Genomic DNA, 23,984 nt, shown 5'->3' with positions numbered 1-23,984 from the left:
CTACTCACACCCTGCCTCATCCAGTCCCTTCACTACCTTCCTCTTCTCATTTCTCCCATCTGCATCCGTTTAAATCTCCTGTAGTGTTTTCAGCCTGATCTCATGACTTTTAACAAATGCAACCTTTCAGTTGAGGAGAAGGAGTTTCTGAACTGGAGAGTGAGCCTAAATCTCTCTGAAATTGCCAGGGCACTGATATATTTTGCAGACACAAGAGACGGCTGATGCTGGAATCTGGAGCAATAAACAAACTGCTGGAGGATTTCAGTGAGTCGATAGCATCTTTGCAGGCAAAGGGACAGTCAGCGATTTGGGTTGAGACCTTGCATTAGGACTGAGGGTGCCAAAGGGAGATAGCCAGTATATAAAGAGGTAGGCCAGGGGCTGGTAGGTAATAGGTGGAACCAGACGAGATAGGGGATGATAGGTTAATGGAGCCAGGTGAAGAAGAGGGAGTTTAGAGGCAGGCTGGTAAGTGATATCTGGAAACAGTGGGAAATGTGTGGTGGAGGCGGTGGAGAATAAGAGAGATGGAGCCCGTCCCTTACGCTATCTTCACCACTTTTTTACTTGTACTACCACCTTTGGCGTGTGCATTGAGGTTCCTCAATATTCCCTAAGACGAAACAAATCACCCTTGCTAAGTCATAGCCATGTCCATCTCGCCAATTGATCAATGTCATCATGTAGCTTAGATTGTCCTCATCATTATCAACTACACCATCAATTGTTGTATCACCTGCAAACTTTCTCATTGTTCCTCTTCACTTTTGCTAGAGTGTTCTCCCTGATACATTTAGTTTTATTTCTGTTCTCACAGTGAAGGCCTGCTCTTCTTGTTGTCTTTGCTGATGCGCACGACTGCCTGTTTTAAACTTTGTCTGCAAGCTTTTCAAACCTTATGCTCTGCGCGTTATGTACTGTTTGCAAAGTGAGCAACTGTCATTCATGTAGACGGCAATTTATCAAAGATCAACAAAAGTGCTTTCCTAACACTGATGTCCCAAAAACCGGAGTGTGGAGTAGGTGGCTGCTGACACATGGGGCGACGTGCGCATAGGATTCTGCCTTTTCAGGGTGTAACTACTCTGAGAGGTTATACTGTCCATTTCGTTATGAAGTATAGATGGAAAGGATTAGTAATGTTGACCGTTTTATAGTTTGCTGAGGAATGTTCTGTCATATTGTCCGCGGACAAGTTCATCTGTTATATGGGAGACTGATGAACAGATTGCAGTGTAAATGTTATTTTGGCTACTGCCGTCGACCTCATTAATTGTATCGATCAGACAAAGGAGGTTATGCATGGGTCCCAGATGAATAAAAGGATGAACCGTTAATTACAGATTTACGAAATCCCGGACTAATTAATGAGGAGTGAAAGTTGTCTTTTTAAACCAGCTTGAACTATGCAGAGTCTTGATTTGAATTGTGAGGGTGTTACACCACTCAGTTTGCACCAGCACCTATGACAGCCCTACATCTTTGTGTACACTCTGAGTTGTCCCAAATCTGGCCTCAGATTACTGTGTGCAGTTGTAGTTTAGGCTGCCTAGCCTTGTCAATTGGAAGGGCCTCCCTAAAGAACTTAGTTTTTTAGGCTTGTAATGCATATTTCTTTAAGAACTTCAAGTTATTCCGCCTGACACTCAGTAATGTGTCTCATTTACACTTATGGAAAGCATCTTGGGATCTCTTCCTGAACTGTAGTACTTAATAAAATTAATTTATTTTCTTTTGTCACTTCTGATTCTAAAACTTTCTCACTGGCCTTTCTTTCTCTGATCTGTGTTTCTAACCCACCACTTCCACCATCGTTAATACGCAGTACCTGCCAGAACATGACTAGAGGGAACAAGCTTTTAAAGCAAGTTGTTTGGGAGAAAATGTGTGAAATATTAATGCTGGGAAAGAATTCCACTAATGCCATTTGGACATATTAGAGCAATTTAAGCTCTAAAACAGGAGTTTATTAAAGGAGCATATGTTGACTAGGGCATGGATAGCTGTGTGGTGAAGACCTTTAGAGTGGTTATCAAAATTGCAGTTATGGCAAAAAAAAGAAAAAGTTTTTCAGAAAAAAACTTGAATCAAATTGAATTGACTGAGTTGACCACCTTCACCTCATGAGGAGTAAAAATCTTTACATTACGTCTCCGTCAAAATGTGCAATGTGTCACTTGTAATTTGTAATAAGTAGCATGTACGACAGGACAGTCAAAATAGCATAGAAATACAATTGTATCAGCGTGAATTAATCAGTCTGATGGCCTGGTGGAAAAAGCTGTCCTGGAGCCCGTTGGTCCTGGCTTTAATGCTGCAGTACCATTTCCTGGATGGTAGTGGCTGGAACAGTTGGTGGTTGGGGTGACTTGGGTCCCCGATGATCGTTCGGGCCCTTTTTACACACCCGTCTCTGTATGAGCAGAATGGGGTTGAGCGAGATAATAAATCAGCCATGATGGAATAGCAGAGCAAAATCAATGGGCTGAATGGCCTAATTCTGCTGCTCTGTCTTATGTTAATTCCTCTTTTGAATTTGCTTGCAATAAATGAGAAACAGCTCTCTTCATGTTGACTCAATGAAATGCAGTTTAACAATATGAAAATGTGATTTAATCAATAGTTACTTCAAATTTCTTGAGCAATTATTTTGATTCTGATTTCACGAAGAATTCTGATCTCCCAGAAATGATAGGAAGCCTATTGTCTAGTGAGAAGGCGGGATTGAAGGGAGATAAATCCTCAGGACTTGATCATTTGCATCCAAAGGAAGTGGCACTATAAACAGTAGCTATGCTAGTGGCCATTTTTTAACATCTTTTATGCTCTGTATCAGTTTCTACAGTTTGGAGGGAAGTGGCTAATATAACCCACTATTTAATAAAAGAGGGAGAAAAGATAGGAATTACAGGCTCATTAGCATGACATTTGTAGAGAGGATTCTTTTATTTATTTTATTTTTATTTAGGTAACAGGCCTATCTGCCCAATTGGAGTCTGTGACCTGTCAATCTACTAACTTGTATGTCTTTGGAATGTGGGAGGAAACCAGAGAACCAGGAGGAAAACCACACAGTCACAACGAGAATGTATAAACTCCTTACACAAACAGTGACAGAAACGAACCCAAGTTGCTGGTGCTGTAGTAGCATTAGATTAACCGCGACACTACCACGAGAGTTTGTTAATAAAGATGTAATAGCACATCATTTAGAGAATCACAATAGAAATGTACATGTGGTTTTATGAGAAACAAACTATGCTAGGCAAATTTAATGGATTTTTATTTGCAGACATACCTAGTAGATTAGATAACACTTTGGAGGCAGAGAGAGGCAGGCAGATCATTATGTGAACCACGATAGATTAGATTAGGAAAGAAGTTGATATCCTTATGCACCAGCCAGTGAAAGTAAATGTCAAGGTGAGGCTGGTGGTTAGGAGAGCAAATGGCTTGTTGGTCTTCATTGTAGGAGGATTTGAGTGCAGGAACAGGAATGTCTTATTGTAATTGTACCGGACCTTGTGTTTGTGTGTTGCTTTGGTGTTATTATCTGAGAAAGGATGTTACATAGAAACATAGAAAACCTACAGCACAATATAGGCCCTTCAGCCCACAAAGCTGTGCCGAACATGCCCTTACCTTAGAATTACCTAGGCTAACCTATAGCCCTCTATTTTTCTAAGCTCCATGTATCCATCCAGGAGTCTCTTAAAAGACCCTATCGTATTGGCCTCCACCACCATCGACAGCAGCCCATTCCACACACTCACCACTCTGAGTAAAAAAACTTACCCCTGATATCTCCTCTGTACCTACTCCCCAGCACCTTAAAGCTGTGTTCTCTTGTGGCAACCATTTCAGCCCTGAGAAAAAGCCTGTGACTATCCACATGATCAATGCCTCTCATCATCTTATACAGCTCTATCAGATCACCCCTCATCCTCCGTCGCTCCAAGGAGAAAAAAGGCCGAGTTCACTCAACCTATTCTCATAAGGCATGCTCCCCAATCCAGGCAATATCCTTGTAAATCTCCTCCGCACCCTTTCTATGGTTTCCAAGTCCTTCCTGTAGTGAGGCGACCAGAATTGAGCACAGTACTCCAAGTGGGGTCTGACCAGAGTCCCATATAGCTGCAACATTACCTCTCGGCTGTTAAACTCAATCCCGCGATTGATGAAGGCCAATGCTCCGTATGCCTTCTTAACCACAGAGTCAACCTGCGCAGCAGCTTTGAGTGTCCTATGGACTCGGTCCCCAAGATCCCTCCACACCGCCAAGAGTCTTGCCATTACTACTATATTCTGCCATCATATTTGACCTACCAAAATGAACCACCTCACATTTATCTGGGTTGAACTCCATCTGCCACTTCTCAGCCCAGTTTTGCATCCTATCAATGTCCCGTTGTAACCTCTGGCAGCCCTCCACAGTATCCACAACACACCCAATCTTTGTGTCATCAGCAAACTTACTAATCCATCCCTCCAATTCTTCATCCAGGTCATTTATAAAAATCACGAAGACTAGGGGTCCCAGAACAGATTCCTGAGGCACACCACTGGTCACCGACCTCCATGCAAAGTATGACCTGTCTACAACCACTCTTTGCCTTCTGTGGGCAAGCCAGTTCTGGATCCACAAAGCAAAGTCTCCTTGGATTCCATGCCTCCTTACTTTCTCAATAAGCCTTGCACAGGGCACTTATCAAATGCCTTGCTAAAATCCATATGTACTACATCTATGGCTCTACCCTCATCAATGTGTTTAGTCACATCCTCAAAAAATTCAATCAGACTCGTAAGGCACAACCTGCCTGTCACAAAGCCATGCTGACTATTCCTGATCATATTATGCCTCTCCAAATGTTCATAAATCCTGCCTCACAGGATCTTCTCCATCAACTTATCAACCACTGAAGTAAGAAGCTCACATGAAGTAAGAAGTTACGTGTATGAGGCTCAGCCAAGGCTCACCAGACTGACTCCTAGGGGACTGATGTACAAAGAGAGACTGAGATAATTGGGCTTGTATCACTAGATTGCAGAGGATGAGAGGGACTTTTTGACTCTTACAAAATCTTGATGGGACTGGACAGACAAAATGCAGGCAGGATGTGCCTAATGGGGTCACAGCCGAAGGACATGGGGTAAACCATTCAGAAAGCAGTTAACCTGCAGAGTTTTCTACCACAGAAGGCATTTGAGGCCAAATCATTAAATAATTCATGGAAGGAATAAATATATTTCTAAAGGCTAAGGACAATAGGGAATGCGGGAGAAAGCAGGAACATAGTACATAATTTGGATGATGAGTCATGATCATATTGAATAGTAGAGCAGCAGGTTTCAAAGCTGTAGTGCCTGCTCCTGTTGTGTTTCCTTCTACAAGTTAACAGAAAGACCACGTTAAGCTGATACTCATGTGGTTATTTGTCCAGCTGATAGTTGGGATACGAGAGGAAACTGGAGCACGAGGAGAAATCTATAAATCCACGCAGTGACATGCAACCTGCACACTGACTGCACCGAACATTACAATTGAATTTGGGTCTCTGACCCTGTGAGGTAATGGCTGTTGTAAATATGTCACTGTGCTGCCCATATAGGCATAAAGGTGAAGCAGTTAATACTTCAGTGATCTGGGCACTGTCAGTGTGGAGTTTGTACATTCTCCCTGACACTGTGTTGACTTGCTAGAGAATCCCCAGTTTCCTTCCACATCCTAAAGGTATGCTGCTGGTAAGTTAGTTGAGCACCATACATTAAATTTCTAGGTTGGAGGCAGCAGAATCAGGAAGGTGAGAATAGGGTTACAAGGAAGTAAATGGGATTGCTCTGTGAGTAGGCATAGATTTGAAAGGATAGATGATCTCCTGGGTGGGTTGTGATAAAATATGGGAAATATACAAAAAATATTTTCACTATGTATTCATAAGATGTTGTGAAATTTGAAGTAGCGGAGTCAGATTTGTTATCATTGATTTTGTATGACATGAAACTGGTTGTTTTGTGGCAGCAGTACATTGCAAACACATAAAATCACTATAAATGACCAAAATAAATACACAGTGTAAAAAAAATAATGAGGTGGTGTTTATAGAGCATTCAGAGATGGTGGAGGGGAGCAAGGCAGAGAGTAAAATCATCTTAATAAGCAATGCTACCAAGCTGAAATCTCTTAGATATATCTTTATTTATTTACAAAGTGAAGACAATAAATAGCATGAGACTATTTTATATTGTTGTGTTTGATCCAGCAATTGTGCAATTATTTATATATCTATAAAATCAAAATTGTAACACAAATTAGTTAATGGATAAAATACAAGCAGTTAGAGGTGATAATGCTGTGAAACTGATCACAGCTTACATGGATTTTGTTAGAAGACATTTGTGCAGATTCACATTCACCCCTTTGCCAATAGTGACCAGTCCTTTAAATGTCAAAACAAGCTGAAGTTTCCCCAACAATTTAAAAGGCCCGCAGTCTTGTTAAAAGTCAATTGCTGGTGTTTTCTGGGTGGTTTTTGTGTTTTAAAATTTGATGCAATGTCCTTCCAAGCACATTAAGTCCATTCATTTGGTCAGTTTTTTTAATAACATTCAGAACAGAGAGTTTAGACTTCACAGCTTGTACAATCCAATTAGTTTAGCATGGAAACAATTTTGGCCTCTGTGAACAATCAGCTGTTGGCTGTAGCTTTGAAGCATGCAAGCTAGATCTGGACTCAAATACTGCCTACAATTATTTTTGTTTGTTACTCACCCAAAAAATGGCTTCAATTAGGTTTGATCCGTAAAAACCTTTTGAAGGTTTGTTTTCATTGCTTGCATGCCAATGTATTCATTCAACTTTGACACAATTTCTGGTGTCAATGGACACCTAGCAATATATTCCATGCTGGGTTCGACAACAAATTTAAAGAATCGGTTAATAAAAGCCAGTGTGATATTCTACCTTGGAATGATTTTTGGATCCCTCATCTACAAGACCCAAGAAATAGCTGAAGTCAGTTGGCAGGGTTTCTGCCCTTGGTACTAGGGTGGACATTTATTTGTTTGGTCTTGATTTGTGAAGCCATGCACCATCCATACATTTGAAGAAACCTCAGCTTACAAAACTTGTTGGTGTCCTTCTGAGTGTTGGGACAAACAGACCTCGGTCTGACAGTCCAGGCTTCTGACTAGTTGCCTCAGTTTACTGGTGAAGTTCTTGTGCATATAAGTGTAAAGCAGTGGTACAACAAAGCTGCACGAATATGCCAACAGCTTTGACAAGACCTTAACAAAATAGTAGATTTGATATTGGGTTACTAAGTCTGATCCTTTTGGTTTAAAGGCAATTTGCACTAGTAGTGTCATGTAATAAGGAGCCCACAATACAAGATGCGTACAGACTGTGGCTACTACCAGCGGGTGTATAGAAGGATCTAGCCTCGCAGGATCTTGATCTAGAGGGGTTGACTGGTTCCGAATTCGAAAAATCAATATTAAGGCATAGATTACTGCTACAGCTGGCACAAAGAAGCCAATAAAGACCATGATGGTGTCTGCCACCTCTTTGTTCTGTATTTTTGAGCACTCGATTATCTTGGGAACATGGCTGCACACATAAAGCAGCAGAGATGAAAAGCTGGTCAGCACAGCCCCACCCCAGATGAACCCACAGACATGTTTGGTGTTGTAGACGCTGGACATGTAGGTTCTTGGCAAAGCTTGCTCAATGTAGTAGTCCAAACTGAGCAAAGTGGTCGAGTACATGGTGACCAGAGCTGAGATATTGAACAAGATAAGCAAGGTGATGTAGACTTCTCTGTTAAAGTTCCAGACGGCCCACTGTGGATTGTCTGGGCCCAGCAGTTGGATCAGTGCCACTAGGCTGAGGATGAGGCCTGCAATCGCGATGTTGACGAAGTAAACATCAGGCATGGTCATTGATGGTTTGTTGTACAGATTGACTAGAACCAGCAGGGAATTATAACAGATGCTAAAAGGAAAGCAAATGATGAGGTAAACGATGGAGAGAATGAACAGGATCAGTTCAAGGTCATAGCAGAACTGCTGGTCCAGACCATTCACTGTTGTGTTGGAACCCACACAGCTCCACATAATGGCTTCACTCACTGTGTTTCAGCAGGTTGCAAGCTTGGCTGTGGAAAGGAAAATAAATTACATTTAGAAATTTTTTTTGGCTGAGATATAAGACAAAGCAAAAAGATATTCTGTAGCTCTAATCACACATAGATAAAAATTTGTTGCATGTGTTCTAACTTGGAAACCTAACATGAGTCATTCATTACTGCTGAAAATATCTGGGGATTCCCCAATTAACAGCATTTAAATATTCCGTTTGTCATAAGCTGCATTGTAATTCATAAAGTCATCACCATCTGCTCATAGGCAGTTATTGGCGATGTTCGATAGTGGCCATGGCAGCAAAATTTATTTACATCCCATGTATGCATGAAAATATCAGAAACGCACACCTACAGATTATCTTATCTAGTATTGCTACCGTATGGCATATGTCCATAGCTTATGAATCGCAATGCAGAAATACTGAAAAGTTTTGAGCTGCCACACTACAGTTTTGGCTAATTTTTTTGTTTGAAAGTTCAGAAATGAACTATATTTGACCTCCATTATTTGATAGTGAAATGAAAAGGCAAATGCAGTGTCTTTCTCATGTAAGTTCTGTCCCAGTTTGTTCAGTGTTTTTTAATATTTGAGTTTTGATAGACCTTCCATACATGGACCTCCATCTTCTACTACTGTCTACCTTTGTATCCAGTTTTTTCCAATAGATAGCGATTGTTTGTTATATTTAATTAACAACATTATTTTGTGACAACTTTTTCTTCACGATGGTAGACACTGAACTAGAAGGACTAAGTTCCTTATCTGAGTACCAATTCTAACATAATAGATACAAACTTTATTTCAAAACAGTTGGAAAGAATTCACATGGCTGAAAACATTGTATCCAGCACTGAAATTGTTTTCTTCTTTTTTGGACTTCATTCTGCTGTCATATTCATGATCTTATAACCAAAGCAATCTGTTTTCACAACTTATAATTTTCATCATTCTGGCACTTCCAATGAAAACAGAGGCTATTGGTTCCTTGCCTCTTAGCCGTTTAAATTTGTACACATACTGACTGGCCACTTCATTTGGTAAACCTCTACACCATTCGTTAATGCAATATCTGATCAGCCAATCATGTGGCAGTAACTCACTGCATACAAGCATGAAGACACGATCAAGAGGTTCAGATGATACTCAGACTAAATATCAGAATGGGGAAGAAATGTGATCTAAGCAACCTTGACCATGGAATGATCGTTGGTGCTAAAAGAGCTGGTTGAAGTATCTCAGGTTTTCACACACCACAGTGTAGTGTTTACAAAGAATGGCACGAGAAACAAGAACATTCAGTGAACAGCAGTCCTGCGAGTGAAAATGCCGTGTTAATGAGGGAATGGCCAGACTGGTTCAAGCTGACAGGAAGGCGATGGTAACTCAGATAACCACACGTTACAACAGTGGTGTCCAGCATGGATGCATAACATGTCAAACTTTGAAGCTGATTGGCTACTGCAGCAGAAGGCCATGAACATACACTCAGTGACCATTTTATTAGGTACAGGAGTTAACTAATAAAATGGCCATTGTATGTCACTGCCCACCCACCATGACAAACAGATCCAAAACACTAGGACAAATTCCTCCTCTGCCTTGTTGTAATTCTGTTCCTCATATTCTCTCTTCCCCTCACCTTTCTGCCTCTGTCTTTAAATTATTCTAAATAACCCTATTTCTTTCTTTGAACGTCCTGCTTTCAGTGGTCAGCAAGATGAGCCTTTGGCATGATATCCACAAAAACAACATTAAAATCAATATACCGGTATACTCATAGATGTTCTAACAGTATGTGGTATTAATAGGGTATAATGTACCGACTGAGATTAAAAGTCCTGTCAATCTTTTTTTGACATTAAGCTTGCCAGTGCAGCAATTTCAGCCCCATAATATTGAGCCTCTTTGCGTTAGAAATTGTAAGGATGAGACTGACAAAATATTTCATTCGTGCATCTTCCTTTTGATCTCACAGGTTAATGCATTTAAAAGCAGCCTGCTCTGTAATTTAGTTCCTCATTGGAATTTGGATGGGCTGTTACCAAGATGTGATTCACAATATAGTACTTGAAGATATTTTTATTTAGTATTGCAGTCCCGCGCTACTGCCTTTGATCCAAGAGACGAAACTGTATGTAGGATGGAAGCCGGACTCAGGGGAAATTTACATACTTCACAAATGCTAAGGCCTCCATTTAGATTTCCCTGGTGTCGTGGCCAATATATATTTTTGAACCAATGTCTCTAAATTAAATTACCTGGTCAGTGTCTCAAGATTGTTAATAGAAGCTTGTAATGCAAATTGGCAGGGATATTTCCTGAATTACACCACAGTGTTTATAGTTCAAAAGTCCATCTTCTGTTGTAATGCATCTTGTGACATCTGATAGCCATGAAAGGTACCGCATGTTTCATTCTGTGTAACCAGAAAACGTGGTTGAATAATCTGCAGTTTTCCATCTTTTTTCTTCTTTACAAGGTCTCAGTTGTATTCTTTCCTCATGCAACAAATCTTCATTTCAATTTAATGTTGAAAAAGTACATTGAGACACTGCAGATAGTTTTGCGATGATACAAAGAGGAGCGCTTTACTAAGTTGTGATGAGTATACAGAAAACCCAGAAAGGGATATAAATAGGTTATGTGGGTGGACAAGAAGTTGGCAGATGGGAGTACAGTGCAGGAAAATGTGAGGTTTGCCACTTTGGAAAGAGAAATGAAATTACGAATCATTATTTAAATGAAAGTACAAAATGTTCCAGTATAAACGGATCAGGAGTGTTGAGCGGGGGATTGGCTGGTGGAGGGAGGGGGGTTGCATGTTGTCCCCAGTGCATGTTGCATGCTGGCGCAGTACACAATCAGGAAGGCGAATAAAATGCTAGATTATGGAAGAGAAAGTTGATGTAAGAAAGGAGACTGAGTATATAGTGCTTGCATTCAGTAGGGTTCAGAAGAATGGAAGATGATTCTAAGGGAATGAGAATGAATACTTTGAAGATGTTTCTCAAGCTGGGCTAAGATTCATAATAATGGGCTACCCACTGAAGATGGAGAAAAGGAGAAATTTCTTCTCCCAGAGGATTGGGACTCCACTGCTTAGAGCTGTGGGGATTGAATCATTTAATATATTCAATGTGAATATTGATGGATAATTGAACGACAAGGGTATCAAGGGCTATGGAGAAAGAGCCAAGATTAATCTGACTGAATGGCAGAACAGGCTTAACAGGCTACTCCTCCACTCATGTTCTTAGTGACATAGAATCATAGAATAGTTACATCACAGAAGGATGCCATTCAGTCTATTGCATCTGTGCTATATCTCTACCAGGGTAACCCATTTGTTCCACTGTCCGGGCCACTTTTCAGTAGCCTTGCAAACTTTTGCCCTGCAATATATTTATCCAATTTTTTTTTTATCGTGGTTACAATGGAAGCTACCCCTACCATATCCACAGTCAAAATTCCAATCACACACTGCATTTTAAAAAGTTCATGTTACTGATTTTCTTCCCCATTCTTTTATACCAGTGACTTCGAGTCATGTATTGTAGTCTTTGAGCAAAACTGAATGGTGATAGGCCCTTCAGCTCAGTAAGTCAATGGCAACCGTGGTGCCCACTCAGCTGGTTCCACTTCATGTCCCATATCCCTCTGAGCCTCACCCACCATGTCCCTATCCAAGTGCTTTCTAAATGCTACCATTGTACCTGCATCAAGCACTTCCTTTGCCAGCTCATTCTGTATACTTACCACCCTCAGCTTGAAAACGTTTCCCCTCCAGTCCCTTCCATTTCATCTTAAATCTATGTTCCCTAGCTTTGGAGTCCCCTATAATAGGGAGAAGACTTACTTTCCACTTTATCTACATCTCTCATAATTTTAAATATTGTTAAAGGTTGCAGTTCATTCTCCTGCGTTCCAAGGAATAAAGACCTAGCCTGACCAGTCTTCTCCTGTAACTCAAGCTTTCCAGTCCTGGCAGCATCCATGTAAATCTTTTCTGCACTCTTTCCAATCTAACTGCATTTTTCGCATAACATTGTGACCAAGGTTAGACACAATACTCCCAAGCGTGGCCTTGCTGATGACTTATACAATTCTAACATAATGTCCCAACTCCTATACACAGTGCTTCCACTAATGAAGGCCAATTTGCTGAACACTATTTCTACTACCCTGTCTCCCTGTGACATGACTTTCAATGAACTATGCACTTTTACTCCCAGGTCCCTCTGTTCCATTACTCTCCCTAGTGTCCAACTATTCATAATATAACTCCTATGCTGGTTTGATTTACCAAAATCACCTCACACTTATCTGTATTGCAGTCCATTCCCTTCGTCCCAATTCACTAACTGATCAAGGTCCCACTGTAATCTACAATAGCCATCTGATTATAACAATCAACACCTCCTAATTTTAAGTAATCCATGAACTTACTGATCAAGTCTTGTGCAGTTGCATCCAAATCATTTATATAAATATGAATAACAAGGGTTCCAGCACCGATACTCTACAGCACACAACAATTCACCAGCCTTCATGCTGAGAAATTACATTCAACCATCACCCTCTGCTTCCTACTTCCAAGCAAATTTTGAGCACCTAACCAGCTCTCCCTAGATTAGATGGGATCTAACCTAACAGACCAGTCTGTTATGCACAAGGTTATGCTATGTTTTTGGTTGCCTATGCTGACTTAACCTAATCAAGATCTTCCTATTCCCTTAACTTTTAATAACTTTCCCACTACTGATGTTAGGCTGACTGGTTGGTGGTTTCGTGGCTATCCTTGCTACCCCTATGTAACAATGTACCTCCTCCCTGGTAACATGAATGTCCACCAAAATGTCTCCACTCAATCCTGCTGAAGGGTCTAGTCCCGAAATGTCAGCTGTACTCTTTTCCATAGATGCTGCCTGGCTTGCTGAGTTCCTCCGTCATTTTGTGTGTGTTGTTTGGAGTTCCAGCATCTGCAGATTTTCTCTTGTTTCCACTTTGTTCTGTTATCAATTGAGCAATCATGATTTCTCATCGGTAAACACTAAAGAAAAATATTTGTTAAAAGTCCCACTACCACCTACGGCTCAAGACTTAGGTGGCCCTGCTGATCTTTAAGTAGACTGACTCACTCCATTTTAGCTATAGAACCTATTGGAATTTTCCTTAACCCTGCCAGCTGGATGCACCTCACACCCTCTCTTTGCCCTATTGATCTCCCTCTGAAAAGTATTCTTAATTTTCCTATAGTTGTCAAAGGATTCACTCATCCTCAACCTTCTTTTTCTTGACCAGAGCCTCAATATCTCTCACCAGCCAAACTTTGCTAAAATTGCCAGGTTTACTCTTCATCCTAGCAGGAACATGTTGCCCCTGTACTCTCTTTATTACATTTTTAAAAGCCTCCCACTTCTATTCTTTTCTCTCCCTTCAAATGGGCTCACCCAGTCAACCTCTGTAGAACCTGTTTAATTCCACCAGAATTAATCCTGCTGCGGTTTAGAAAACTAACTTGAGGACTTGGTCCTACCTTTTCCATCCTTAAGACTAATAGAATTATGGCCACTAAAGCCAATGTGCTCCCTGATTGGCATTTCAGTTAAAACGGTAATCCCACTCTCCACTCTGATTAGATCTCTCATCATTTTATGTACCTACATCAGATTTCCCCTCACTATTCTCTTCTGAGAAAACAGTCCTTCCTTGTCCTATCCATCCTTTTAATTATCCTCCCTTGTCCTAAATGCTTATCATTAAATTCACATGTTTGCATCTATCTCCTTTCCAATGTTCTCACTGAAACTTTACCATTTGCACTCTGGTCCTGCAGATATGCAAATTGTTCAGACTTTTATTGAATAGATTCCATCTACCTTTTGTATTGGAGTTTGAATTTGAGAAAGAAAAGATAGGTTGACAAAGTAGCAATGGCCATAAATCCTTTATTGTTTGCACTTCTTGTAGATGAAGATTGTTATATGTGTTCAGAGCACAACTTTATAAGTAAGTGTTGTTTGAAAGGGAAGGGGGCTTCAGTGTTGCCAGAAAATACAGTCAGTACTGGCTCTAAGATGGACCTGTTTCTGCTGGTAACTCCAGTATCGTTGGTACTCCTCAGGCATGTTCAGATGTTATAAACCTATTGTATAAAAAGTGATGTCAGAATCAGCAATAAAAAAAGACACTCAGGGCAACAACATGAATGTTCCTGCTGGGACATGAAGACTGACAAAATTACAGGTCTTGACAACATAGACACTCAACAGATTAAATTTCTGGGATCTGTCTCTGAGATTGCTGAACATTGTTGTGAGGTCTGACCGTTTATCTGAGATCTCGGCTAATTTTCTTCCATTATCACTTAAGTACTTCATCCTGAAAAGGCTTTCACCTATCAAGCTCAATCCCACTCCTTTCCAATAGGCTGCTTTCCTGGTGTGAGGGTGTGGACTGGTCAAAGTTTGAATGATGCCCATGTTTTGTAAGGAAGTTAAACAGTAATGTGGCTTTCATCAACCTCTCAGCAGCAGGTTGGGTCATTAATACTTTGGGTGAGATTCAGCTCCTCATCCCAATGCATCACTTGTCTGGCTGGAACATAGACTGTTTGAGGAAATGTCTTTTCAGGTGATTAAGCATTGTTCTGAAAGATCTAAAATATGATGAGACTATTAGCTGATCAAAACACTGTGGAAAGTGTCTTATGTTGAACTCAGAGGAATGTGTAGCTGCTGACTCAATGGTTTATTCCATAAGAAACATAATGGCACCCTAGCTCTTTAACACTTACACAAATAGCAGACCTATCTATACCAGTACAAACAAGGAACTTTGCCCAGATCAAGCACTCTATAGCAGCCAATCTAGTCAGGCTGACTCACTACAATGCTGTAAATCAGCTTAAGCTAAACAAACCACAGATCATTCTTTTCCATCTGCACAGACATGATGTGAATAAACTGCTAAACATCAACTAGAACAGCATCCATTTTCACCCAGTTGACTTAGAGTGACATGCGCTGCACAATCACTTACAAGTACAGCAGTAGTGGCCAAGCTCCTTTTGTCTTAAGACATTGAAAGAGGTCCAAGGCTGGTGTTTTTTTTTGTTTTAGGAGACTGCAAAACAGGGAAAAGAAAAAAGAGAAAGGGAAAAAGAAAAAGTAAAAAAGATATTTTCCATCTGACAAAGCATGTGTAAATTATGTAAATGTGTATAAAAAAGTTTGCACAGGCAAAATAATATTTTCACTGAGTGTATGCGTTTGTATATTTATAATGGAATCATCTGGCCTTAGCTTTTTTGACTTTATAAAGCAGCATCACATGAATTGTTGAAGGATCACAAAATAGAACCATGAATTTCTAAAATTACTTGCTCTTGAAGATCAACAGACATTTGTATTCAATATATTATGTTGACTTTTGTATTTCTAAATTATTGGTGAAATTCTTAGTGGGAAACTATTTTGCTTTTATTTTAACATAATCACAAACCACAAACACTAATATAGTTGAATCCCACTGCTGTTCCACAGTGGCAAAAATATTACTAGACTTTTAATAAAGCTTCAATAGATGTAGTTGCCTAAAAGCAAAACATGCTCGAAAGGTCAGCAAGTCACATTGGATCCATAGAAAGATAAATATATTTAATGTTTCAGTCTAAAGACTTTTTGTTAGAACTGGAAAAGAGAGAAACTAATTAGTTTGAAATTGCAGCAGGTGCTAAGGAATGTATGGGACAAACAGAATATCCCTGATAGGATGAATCCAAAATTGCCATGTCATTGGGATAAATTGGAAAGGTTTTTAGTTTGTTGTGAGTGGTGATGGTGGTCCACATGCATTGTGTGAAAGATATTAAAGGTTGTCAAATACAAGTCTGTAATGTATGTGCAGCTAATTGGGCTGAATGAATTTGACTATATTCCATTCTCCTATTTCATAAGTCTTTCCACATTGTTGTCTCAATATCCTAGACCATTGATTTCTCCACTGATGATAGAGCCCAACCATATTTCATCCAATTCACATCCCTCTCTTACAAAGTAAGGCTCGACTTTCCTTGGTCTTCATCTGCTCTTCCACCAACCTCTACATTCAATGAACACAGAACATCAAAATCTACAACACTTTACAGGCCCTTATAAACTACTCCAGAAACTACCTAGAATTTCCCTACTGCATAGCCCTTTATTTTTCTGTTCCATGTACCCATCTAAAAGTCTCTTAAAAGAGCCTATTGTATCTGCCTCTACTACAATTGCCAGCAGTGCATTCCATGCACCCACCACTCTGTGTGAAAAACTTACCTCTGATATCACCCTTTCACACTTGCTGTCAATTTCAAACAGATTCCATTTCTAAGCTCTTCTTCCCCTTCCCTCCTTTTCAGTATTTCAAAGGGGCCATTCCTTTCCCAGCCCTCTTATTGCGTCTTCCGTTTCTGCAAATTACTTTCCATCCTGTGGCACTTTCCCATGCAACCCCAGGAGATGGAACATGTGTCCTTTTACCTCTCCCTTCTCACCAATCAAAAGTCCTTCCACGTGAAGCAGTAATGCACTCACATTTCAGATAACCATTTTGTAGAGCACCCACGTTCATTGTCCAGGGTGCACACAGCCCTCCCTGTTGGTAGGTTCTCTTAATTCTCCACCCCATTTCCAGTATGACCTGCTGGACACATTCATCATACCTGCATTTAGTTACATTTAAATTCCTTTGCTTGAGTTCTCAGTCTAATGGCCCTCATTTCATAGCTTTAGTTCATTTTCTTTCTCTCTTGCTGCTCCATTCACCCATTAACCAAATGCCCTCTGCAACAAATTCCCATGGTAATTCTGGCCTCCTCCAATTGGAGATTTCCCCTTTATCCTATCTACTCTCTGTGCAAATTAACACTAAAATTTTCCCTCCATTTCTTATAGTTAGTTTATGACCAGCTGTAAGAATATTTTTAACTCTAATTCTCTGTCCACAGATGTTGTCTGACTAGCTGAGAGTTTCCAGCATTTTCTGTTTTTATTTTACATTTCCATAATTTGTAGGGTTTTAAATTTTTTTCAGATATAGCTCTCTGGCTTGTGGCACTAAACTAGATGACTGCCATTTGTGTATCTGCTGTTTTTGCTAAAGTTTTATTGACAATAAGGGCTTCAAATCATCAGCTGCAAACGTTTTATTTGTACAACAGGTCTAACACAGACAAATGCCCCAGCTGTTTCATACTGTTACCTGACAAAATATAACACTGAGCAACATAAAGAGATGGAAATTAATAAAGTATAACAATATTTTCTGCTGTGTTGTAATTCATCAGCATCAATTTATGACTCCCCAGGCAGATGTACTGTAAGTAATAAACCTTCAGACTCTAAAAGGCAGCTCTGCCATTGCTTGTGTCAGATACACTCAGTGGTGACTTTATTAGGTACCATCTATACCTAATAAAGTGGCCACTGAGTGTATGTTTGATGTCTTCTGCTGTTGTAGCCCATCCACTTCAAGGTCATCATCTTATACAGCTCTATCAGATCACCCCTCATCCTCCGTCGCTCCAAGGAGAAAAAAGGCCGAGTTCACTCAACCTATTCTCATAAGGCATGCTCCCCAATCCAGGCAATATCCTTGTAAATCTCCTCCGCACCCTTTCTATGGTTTCCAAGTCCTTCCTGTAGTGAGGTGACCGGAACTGAGCACAGTACTCCAAGTGGTGTCTGACCAGGGTCCTATATAGCTGTAACATTACCTCTCAGCTTTTGAACTCAATCCCATGGTTGATGAAGGCCAACACACCATATGCCTTCTTAACCACACAGTCAATCTGCTCAGCTTTGAGTGTCCTTGGACATGGACACCAAGATCCCTCTGATCCTCCACACTGCCAAGTGTCTTATCATTAATCTATATGTTGCCATCATATTTGACCTACCAAACTGAACCATCTCCATCTGCCACTTCTCAGCCCAGTTTTGCATCCTATCAATGTGCCACTGTAACTTCTGACAGCCCTCCACACTATTCACAGCACCCCCAGCCTTTGTGTCATCAGCAAACTAACCCATCCCCCCACTTCCTGATCCAGATCATTTATAAAAATCACAAAGAGTAGGGGTCCCAGAACAGATCCCTGAGGCACACCACTGGTTACCGGCCTCCATGCAGAATATGACCACTACAACCACTCTTTGCCTTCTGTGGGCAAGCCAATTCTGGATCCACAAAGCCTGAGGTCCTCTTGGATCCCATATCACCTTACTTTCTAAATAAGCCTTGTATGGGGTACCTTATCAAATAGCTTGCTGAAATCCATATACACTACATTTACTGCTCTACCTTCATCGATGTATTTAGTCACATCCTCAAAAAATTCAGTCAGGCTCGTAAGGCACGACCTGCCTTTGACAAAGCCATGCTGACTATTCCTAATCATATTATGCCTCTCCAAATGTTCGTAAATCCTGCCTCTCAGGATCTTCTCCATCAACTTCACGGCCACTGAAGTAAGACTCACTAGTCTATAATTTCATGGTCTATCTCTACTCCCTTTCTTGAATAAGGGAACAACATCTCCAACCCTCCAGAACCTCTCTCGCCCCTATTGATGATGCAAAGATCATTGCCAGAGTCTCAGTAATCTCCTCCCTCATCTCTCACAGTAGCCTGGTGTACACCTCATCCGGTCCCAGTGACTTATCCAACTTGATGCTTTCCAAAAGCTCCAGCACATCTTCTTTCTTAATGTCTAAATGCTGAACCTTTTCAGTCTGCTGTAAGTCATCCCTACAATAGCCAAGGTCCTTTTCCATACTGAATACTAAAGCATTCATTTATTACCCCGCTACCTTTTCCAGTTCCATATGTACTTTTCCACTGTCACACTTAATTAGTCCTATTCTCTCATGTTTTATCCTCTTGCTTTTCACATATTTGTAGAATGCCTTGGGGTTTTCTTTAAACCTGCTCGCCAAGGGCTTCTCATCGCCCCTTCTGGCTCTCCTAATTTCATTCTTAAGCTCCTTCCTGCTAGCCTTATAATTTTCTAGATCTCTATCATCACCTAGGTTTTTGAACCTTTGCTTTTCTTTACTAGATTTTCTACAGCCTTTGTACACCATGGTTCCTGTACCCTACCATCCTTTCCTTGTCTCATTGGAACGTACCTCTGCAGAACATTTTTTTTGCATCATTCACTAGAGACTAGAGACTCTAGAGACTGTTGTGTGTGAAAACCCCAGGGGATCAGCAGTTTCCGAGATAATGAAACCACCCTGTTTGGTACAAACAATCGTTCCACAGTCCAAGTCACTTAGATCATATTTCTTCACCAATCTGATGTATGGTCTGAATAACAACTGAACCTCTTGACCATGTCTGCATGCTTTTATGCATTGGGTTTCTGCCACACAAATGGTTGATCAGATGCTTCTATCGACGAGCAGGAGTATGGGTATACCTAATAAAGTGGCCATTGAGTATATATCCCATTCCCATTCTGATATGTCTATCCATGGCCTCCTCTATTGTCAAAATGAATCCAAACTCAGGTTGGAGGAACAACACCTTATATACCAGCTGGGTAACCTCCAAACTGATGGCATGAACATTGACTTCTCTAACTTCCGTTAATGCCCGTCCTCCCCTTCTTACCCCATCCCTGACATATTTAGTTGTTTGCCTGTTCTCCATCTTGTTCTGGTGCTCCCCTCCACTCCCTTCTTTCTCCTGAGGCCTCCTGTCCCATGATCCTTTCCCTTCTCCAGCTCTGTATCACTTTTGCCAATCACCTTTCCAGCTCTTAGCTTCATCCCACCCCCTCCACTCTTCTCCTATCATTTCACATTTCCCCCTCCCCCTAATACTTTCAAATCTCATACTATCTTTCCTTTTGGTTAGTCTTGACGAAGGGTCTCGGCCCGAAATGTCAACAGCGCTTCTCCCTATAGATGCTGCCTGGCCTGCTGTGTTCCACCAACATTTTGTGTGTGTTGTTGTATATATCCTTACTGTTTGCGTTCTGTCCCCTTTCTGCTCAATTTAAAAATACGTGAGTTTTGAAACGTTAATTATGTATCTTAACCCTGACCTGCTGGTATTTCTTGTTTTTTATCTGTAATGCTCCGGAAACATTGACAGTATAGTAGATGAATGAAAGCAACGTGGACCTATTTTATATTTAAGTGACCATTTTGATAAGGAGTTGTGCTAACTTAGATTATTTTCTCTGAGGCACTGGAGGCTGAGGAGTGGTTGATAGGCACATGGAGATACTGGAAATGAAGTGACACAGACCATGTATCTTCCAGGCAATGCTCCCTTCTTGATCCTGCCATCAGGAATGAGGTACAGAAGTCACAGGTCCCAAATCACCAGGTTCAGGAACAGGTATTACCCCTTGATCTTCCAGCTCTTCAACCAGAGGGAATAACTTTACTCAACTTCACTCATCCCAATACAGTTCAATCTATGAACTCACTTTTAAGGATGCTCATGTTCTCAATATTTATTGCTTATTTATTACTATTTTGTTTTATTCTTTTTGTATTGTACAGTTTGTTGTCTTTTGCACACTGGTTACTTGTCTGTCTTTGTTGAGTGTGATTTTTCATTGATTCTACTGTCTTTTTATTACTGTGAATGCCTGCAAGTATGTGAATCTGTATGGTGACATACATGTACTTTGATAATTTTTTTTTTACTTAGAACGTCTGAATTTTGAACTTTATAAAGGGAGATGAGTTCAGTTTAATTCGGGGTGACATGGTAGCACAATGGTTAGCACAACATGTTACAGTACCAGCAACGCGGGTTCAGTTCCCGCCATTGCCTGTAAGGAGTTTGTACGGTCTCCCTATGAAAACCACACAGGTTTTCTCCCACAGTGCAAAAACATACTGGGTTAGTAGGTTAATTGTAAATTGTCTGGTGATTACGCTCAGATTAAATCGGGAGATTGCTGGGCGGCGCGGGTCGAAGGGCTGACGTACTCCGCACTGCATGTCAATAAATAAATAATTTGGAATCATGGTTGGCACAGATGGTTTCGGCTGAAGGGCCTGTTCTTGTGGTCAACTGTAATGTGTTACAGCCCAGAATTAGTTCTGCTGTGTGGGTACTGACTTGCAGGAACTTCCCACTCACCCAACCCTTTTGACAGTGACCGAGGGAAGCTTTTGAATCAGCAGCGACTCATTTTCAGATCTCTCGCTGTTCTTCCCTTTTGGCCCTATTATCTGCCCCGGCCCACCACCCTCCCAGGAACTTGCATTATTTCTCCAGTTTTTGCCCCTTCACCTTTGTTTGTCACACTGAACAAATAAATCTGGAAATATGACAGAAACGATCTGAACGGTATGAACGGTAATCTCAGTGACAATAATAAACCGACGCCAGTAACAAAACTGCTAGAAAAAGCCAGAACTGAAATGTTAATTGTGACTTTTTCGGAAGACAATTCCTGACCTGCTGGGGTTTACAGCATTTTTCCTTTTAGTTGCTGCGCTGTTGACAGTCATACGTTTAGGTTGCGAGGCTGAACCTAAGGACTCCCTGTTTCAAGAAGCTTTTGTCCTTCCGGTCATGCTAACCTCTTTAACCAAGCATTTAGTCATCTGCTCTTATTAGTTTGTGTCTTTTTTTTGGTTCGCACTAGGGTGAAGTTTTGCTATTGATGTTACATGCATGCGGGTTGAAACTGCGTAACAAGTGTTCTCTACACCATGCTGCGTGGTTGGGAAACGAGCTGGGTTTTTTTCTCTCTCATAGCAGACAAAACCGCCGCGTGGGACAAACTTAAAATCGCGCAGTGGATAAAATTCTGTCTGTGACCCTTCCGTCCTGTTTTAGGGTCTAACAATCCAACCTGGTTGGAGATGATCACCGCGAGTTGATAACGCAGGTGGGTAGACGAACTCGATTACAGAATGCAGTGTAATAACTGGAGAAAGCACCTGCTTTGGGGGGAATTTATAATAGTAAACATAGCCAAAGCGTCTTTTAGCCACATTTCCGAGAGCGGATACAAAGGTTTAGCAACGAAAAGACATCACAAGCACCAAAGGCGGCATTCCCATTTCCCGCCTGCTGTCAGCCCGATTTACTTTTCAACCTGAACAACAGTAAATAATCTTGTTTGCTGAACCAGAAATTCGCTTAACTTGTTCATCTCCACCGGGCGCTATTCACTGCAGTTATTTTAAATTAATAGACTGACGTCGGACAAGTGGGTAATGTAACCCACTGTCCACCAGGAATTCAGTCCAGGCAAACGCTGCCCCCCCCTTCCCTCCCCTCCCCAGGTTTTAATCGATTATAAGTTATTCCAAATGCCCCACGCCTGCCCTCGACATATGTGCGCGTTAATCATTTTAATTTCAACAAAGTTCACCGCTTCGTCTACCTGCGGAAAGGGCGCCCTACCTTACATGTCTTGCCATCTGCCTTTGGTCGCGGCTAGTTAACATGGACGACGTGAGCACCACTTTGAATGGAAACGGGTTGCTCGGGAGACTTTTTCCTGTCAATGCAGATTTTTCACTCGTCACTCTTGCTATCAGTTAGTACGGCATTGTGCGACGCGCTGTGCATGTGTGTGTGTGTGTTTCCCTCGGTTAGTGAGTCATAATTATTTCAGAGTTGGTTGGGCAGATCACACACTCCAAATGCCCTCACTTTGCGGTCGGGCAAAGTCAGGTGAACCAAAGCAGCTTAAGAAATTATTATAGGATAGAGTTGTACTTTGGTTTTATTGGTTCAAAATTCTTTTGCATGTTGTTAAGCTCAGCCAATACGTTTAACTTAAATTTAACTCTTGAGTGGCCTGACTGTTTTAGTATCCGGTAAAATCCTCCCACGTTCGGAATGTTTTGGGGAAATTCTGTACGGAATTTTCAAGTGGACACTCCTTTTTGCCTTTTGCTTCTGGCCATAGTAGCTGGGATCAGCACAACTGTCAATTAATTATATACAGCTCAGTACGTGTACACCAGTCACTTACAGATGGAGTCTAACTGAAAGCACAGGAATTTTAAAACATGATTTTTATGCAATGGGCTATCCGAAATCTGTACACGAAAGTGACCAGTTGAAGTTTTGTTCTAACCCCGCACGCTGTTTAAAATTGCCATTCGATTTCCTTCCCTTGTATTTTTTTTCAGTTTGTGCTCTTTTTACATGTATTCTACTTTTTGGACTCTGCCGTAGGCGTTCGTGCTTTTAGCCACGGAGTCTCAAACGTCAGCGACTCTTCTCTCTGCAACACACACAAAATGCTGGAGGAACTCAACAGGCCAGGCAGCATCTATGGAAAAGAGTAAACAGTCGACATTTCGGGACGGGATCCCTCATCCGTCCTGATGAAGTCTTTGAGAAACAGTTAGTACCTATCAGCGGGGGGCGGGGGGCTCTTGAATCAGAGGGGGAATAACTTAATTTGCCCCATCACTTAATGTTCCCACAACTTATGGACTCACTTTCACTGACTCTTCATGTCATGTTCTCCATATTTATTGCTTTTTATTTAATTATATTACTTTAAAAATCTTTCTATATTTACATAGTTAGTTGTCGTTTGCACATTGGTTATTTGTCTGTGTTGTTGAGCAGAGTTTCATTGATTCTATTGTGTTTCTTGTATTTATTGTGAATGCCTGCAAAAAATGCACCATGAAGATAGTCATCTTACAACTAACTGAGATCATTATTAACAACAGTCTCTTGAACTTATATAAAGTAAAAATGTTCCAGGTTATTATCAAAGAAATCTTGACAATGTGCCCTAAAACTGTTGGGCAGAATTCTAATAAAAACTTGGGTCAAATAGATTGGAT

At 40.9% G+C, this 23,984-nt stretch overlaps 2 protein-coding genes across 11 annotated transcripts in view; one reads left to right on the top strand and one right to left on the bottom strand.

Moving 5' to 3' along the window:
• Positions 1-23,984, top strand: part of LOC132399255 (uncharacterized protein C7orf50 homolog) — a 393,915-nt gene that overhangs the window by 235,457 nt on the left and 134,474 nt on the right. The gene's annotated exons all lie outside the window — the stretch shown is intronic.
• The window catches only part of LOC132399254 (probable G-protein coupled receptor 146), a 167,846-nt gene that overhangs the window by 45,066 nt on the left and 98,796 nt on the right, over positions 1-23,984 (bottom strand). For 3 of the 10 annotated variants that reach the window (XM_059979458.1, XM_059979462.1, XM_059979457.1), the window contains one exon: positions 6,181-8,156. The exons of 2 other annotated variants lie outside the window; for them this stretch is intronic. In XM_059979458.1, coding sequence (XP_059835441.1) covers positions 7,120-8,115 — 996 coding nt within the window. In that variant the 5' untranslated portion in view covers positions 8,116-8,156 and the 3' untranslated portion in view covers positions 6,181-7,119. 5 more of the 10 variants (XM_059979461.1, XM_059979460.1, XM_059979456.1 and 2 more) reach the window with 5 other exon arrangements.

Source organism: Hypanus sabinus, chromosome 9 (assembly GCF_030144855.1).
Source record: "Hypanus sabinus isolate sHypSab1 chromosome 9, sHypSab1.hap1, whole genome shotgun sequence".
Lineage (NCBI taxonomy): Eukaryota > Metazoa > Chordata > Chondrichthyes > Myliobatiformes > Dasyatidae > Hypanus > Hypanus sabinus.
This window is presented reverse-complemented; position numbering and strand designations above follow the sequence as displayed.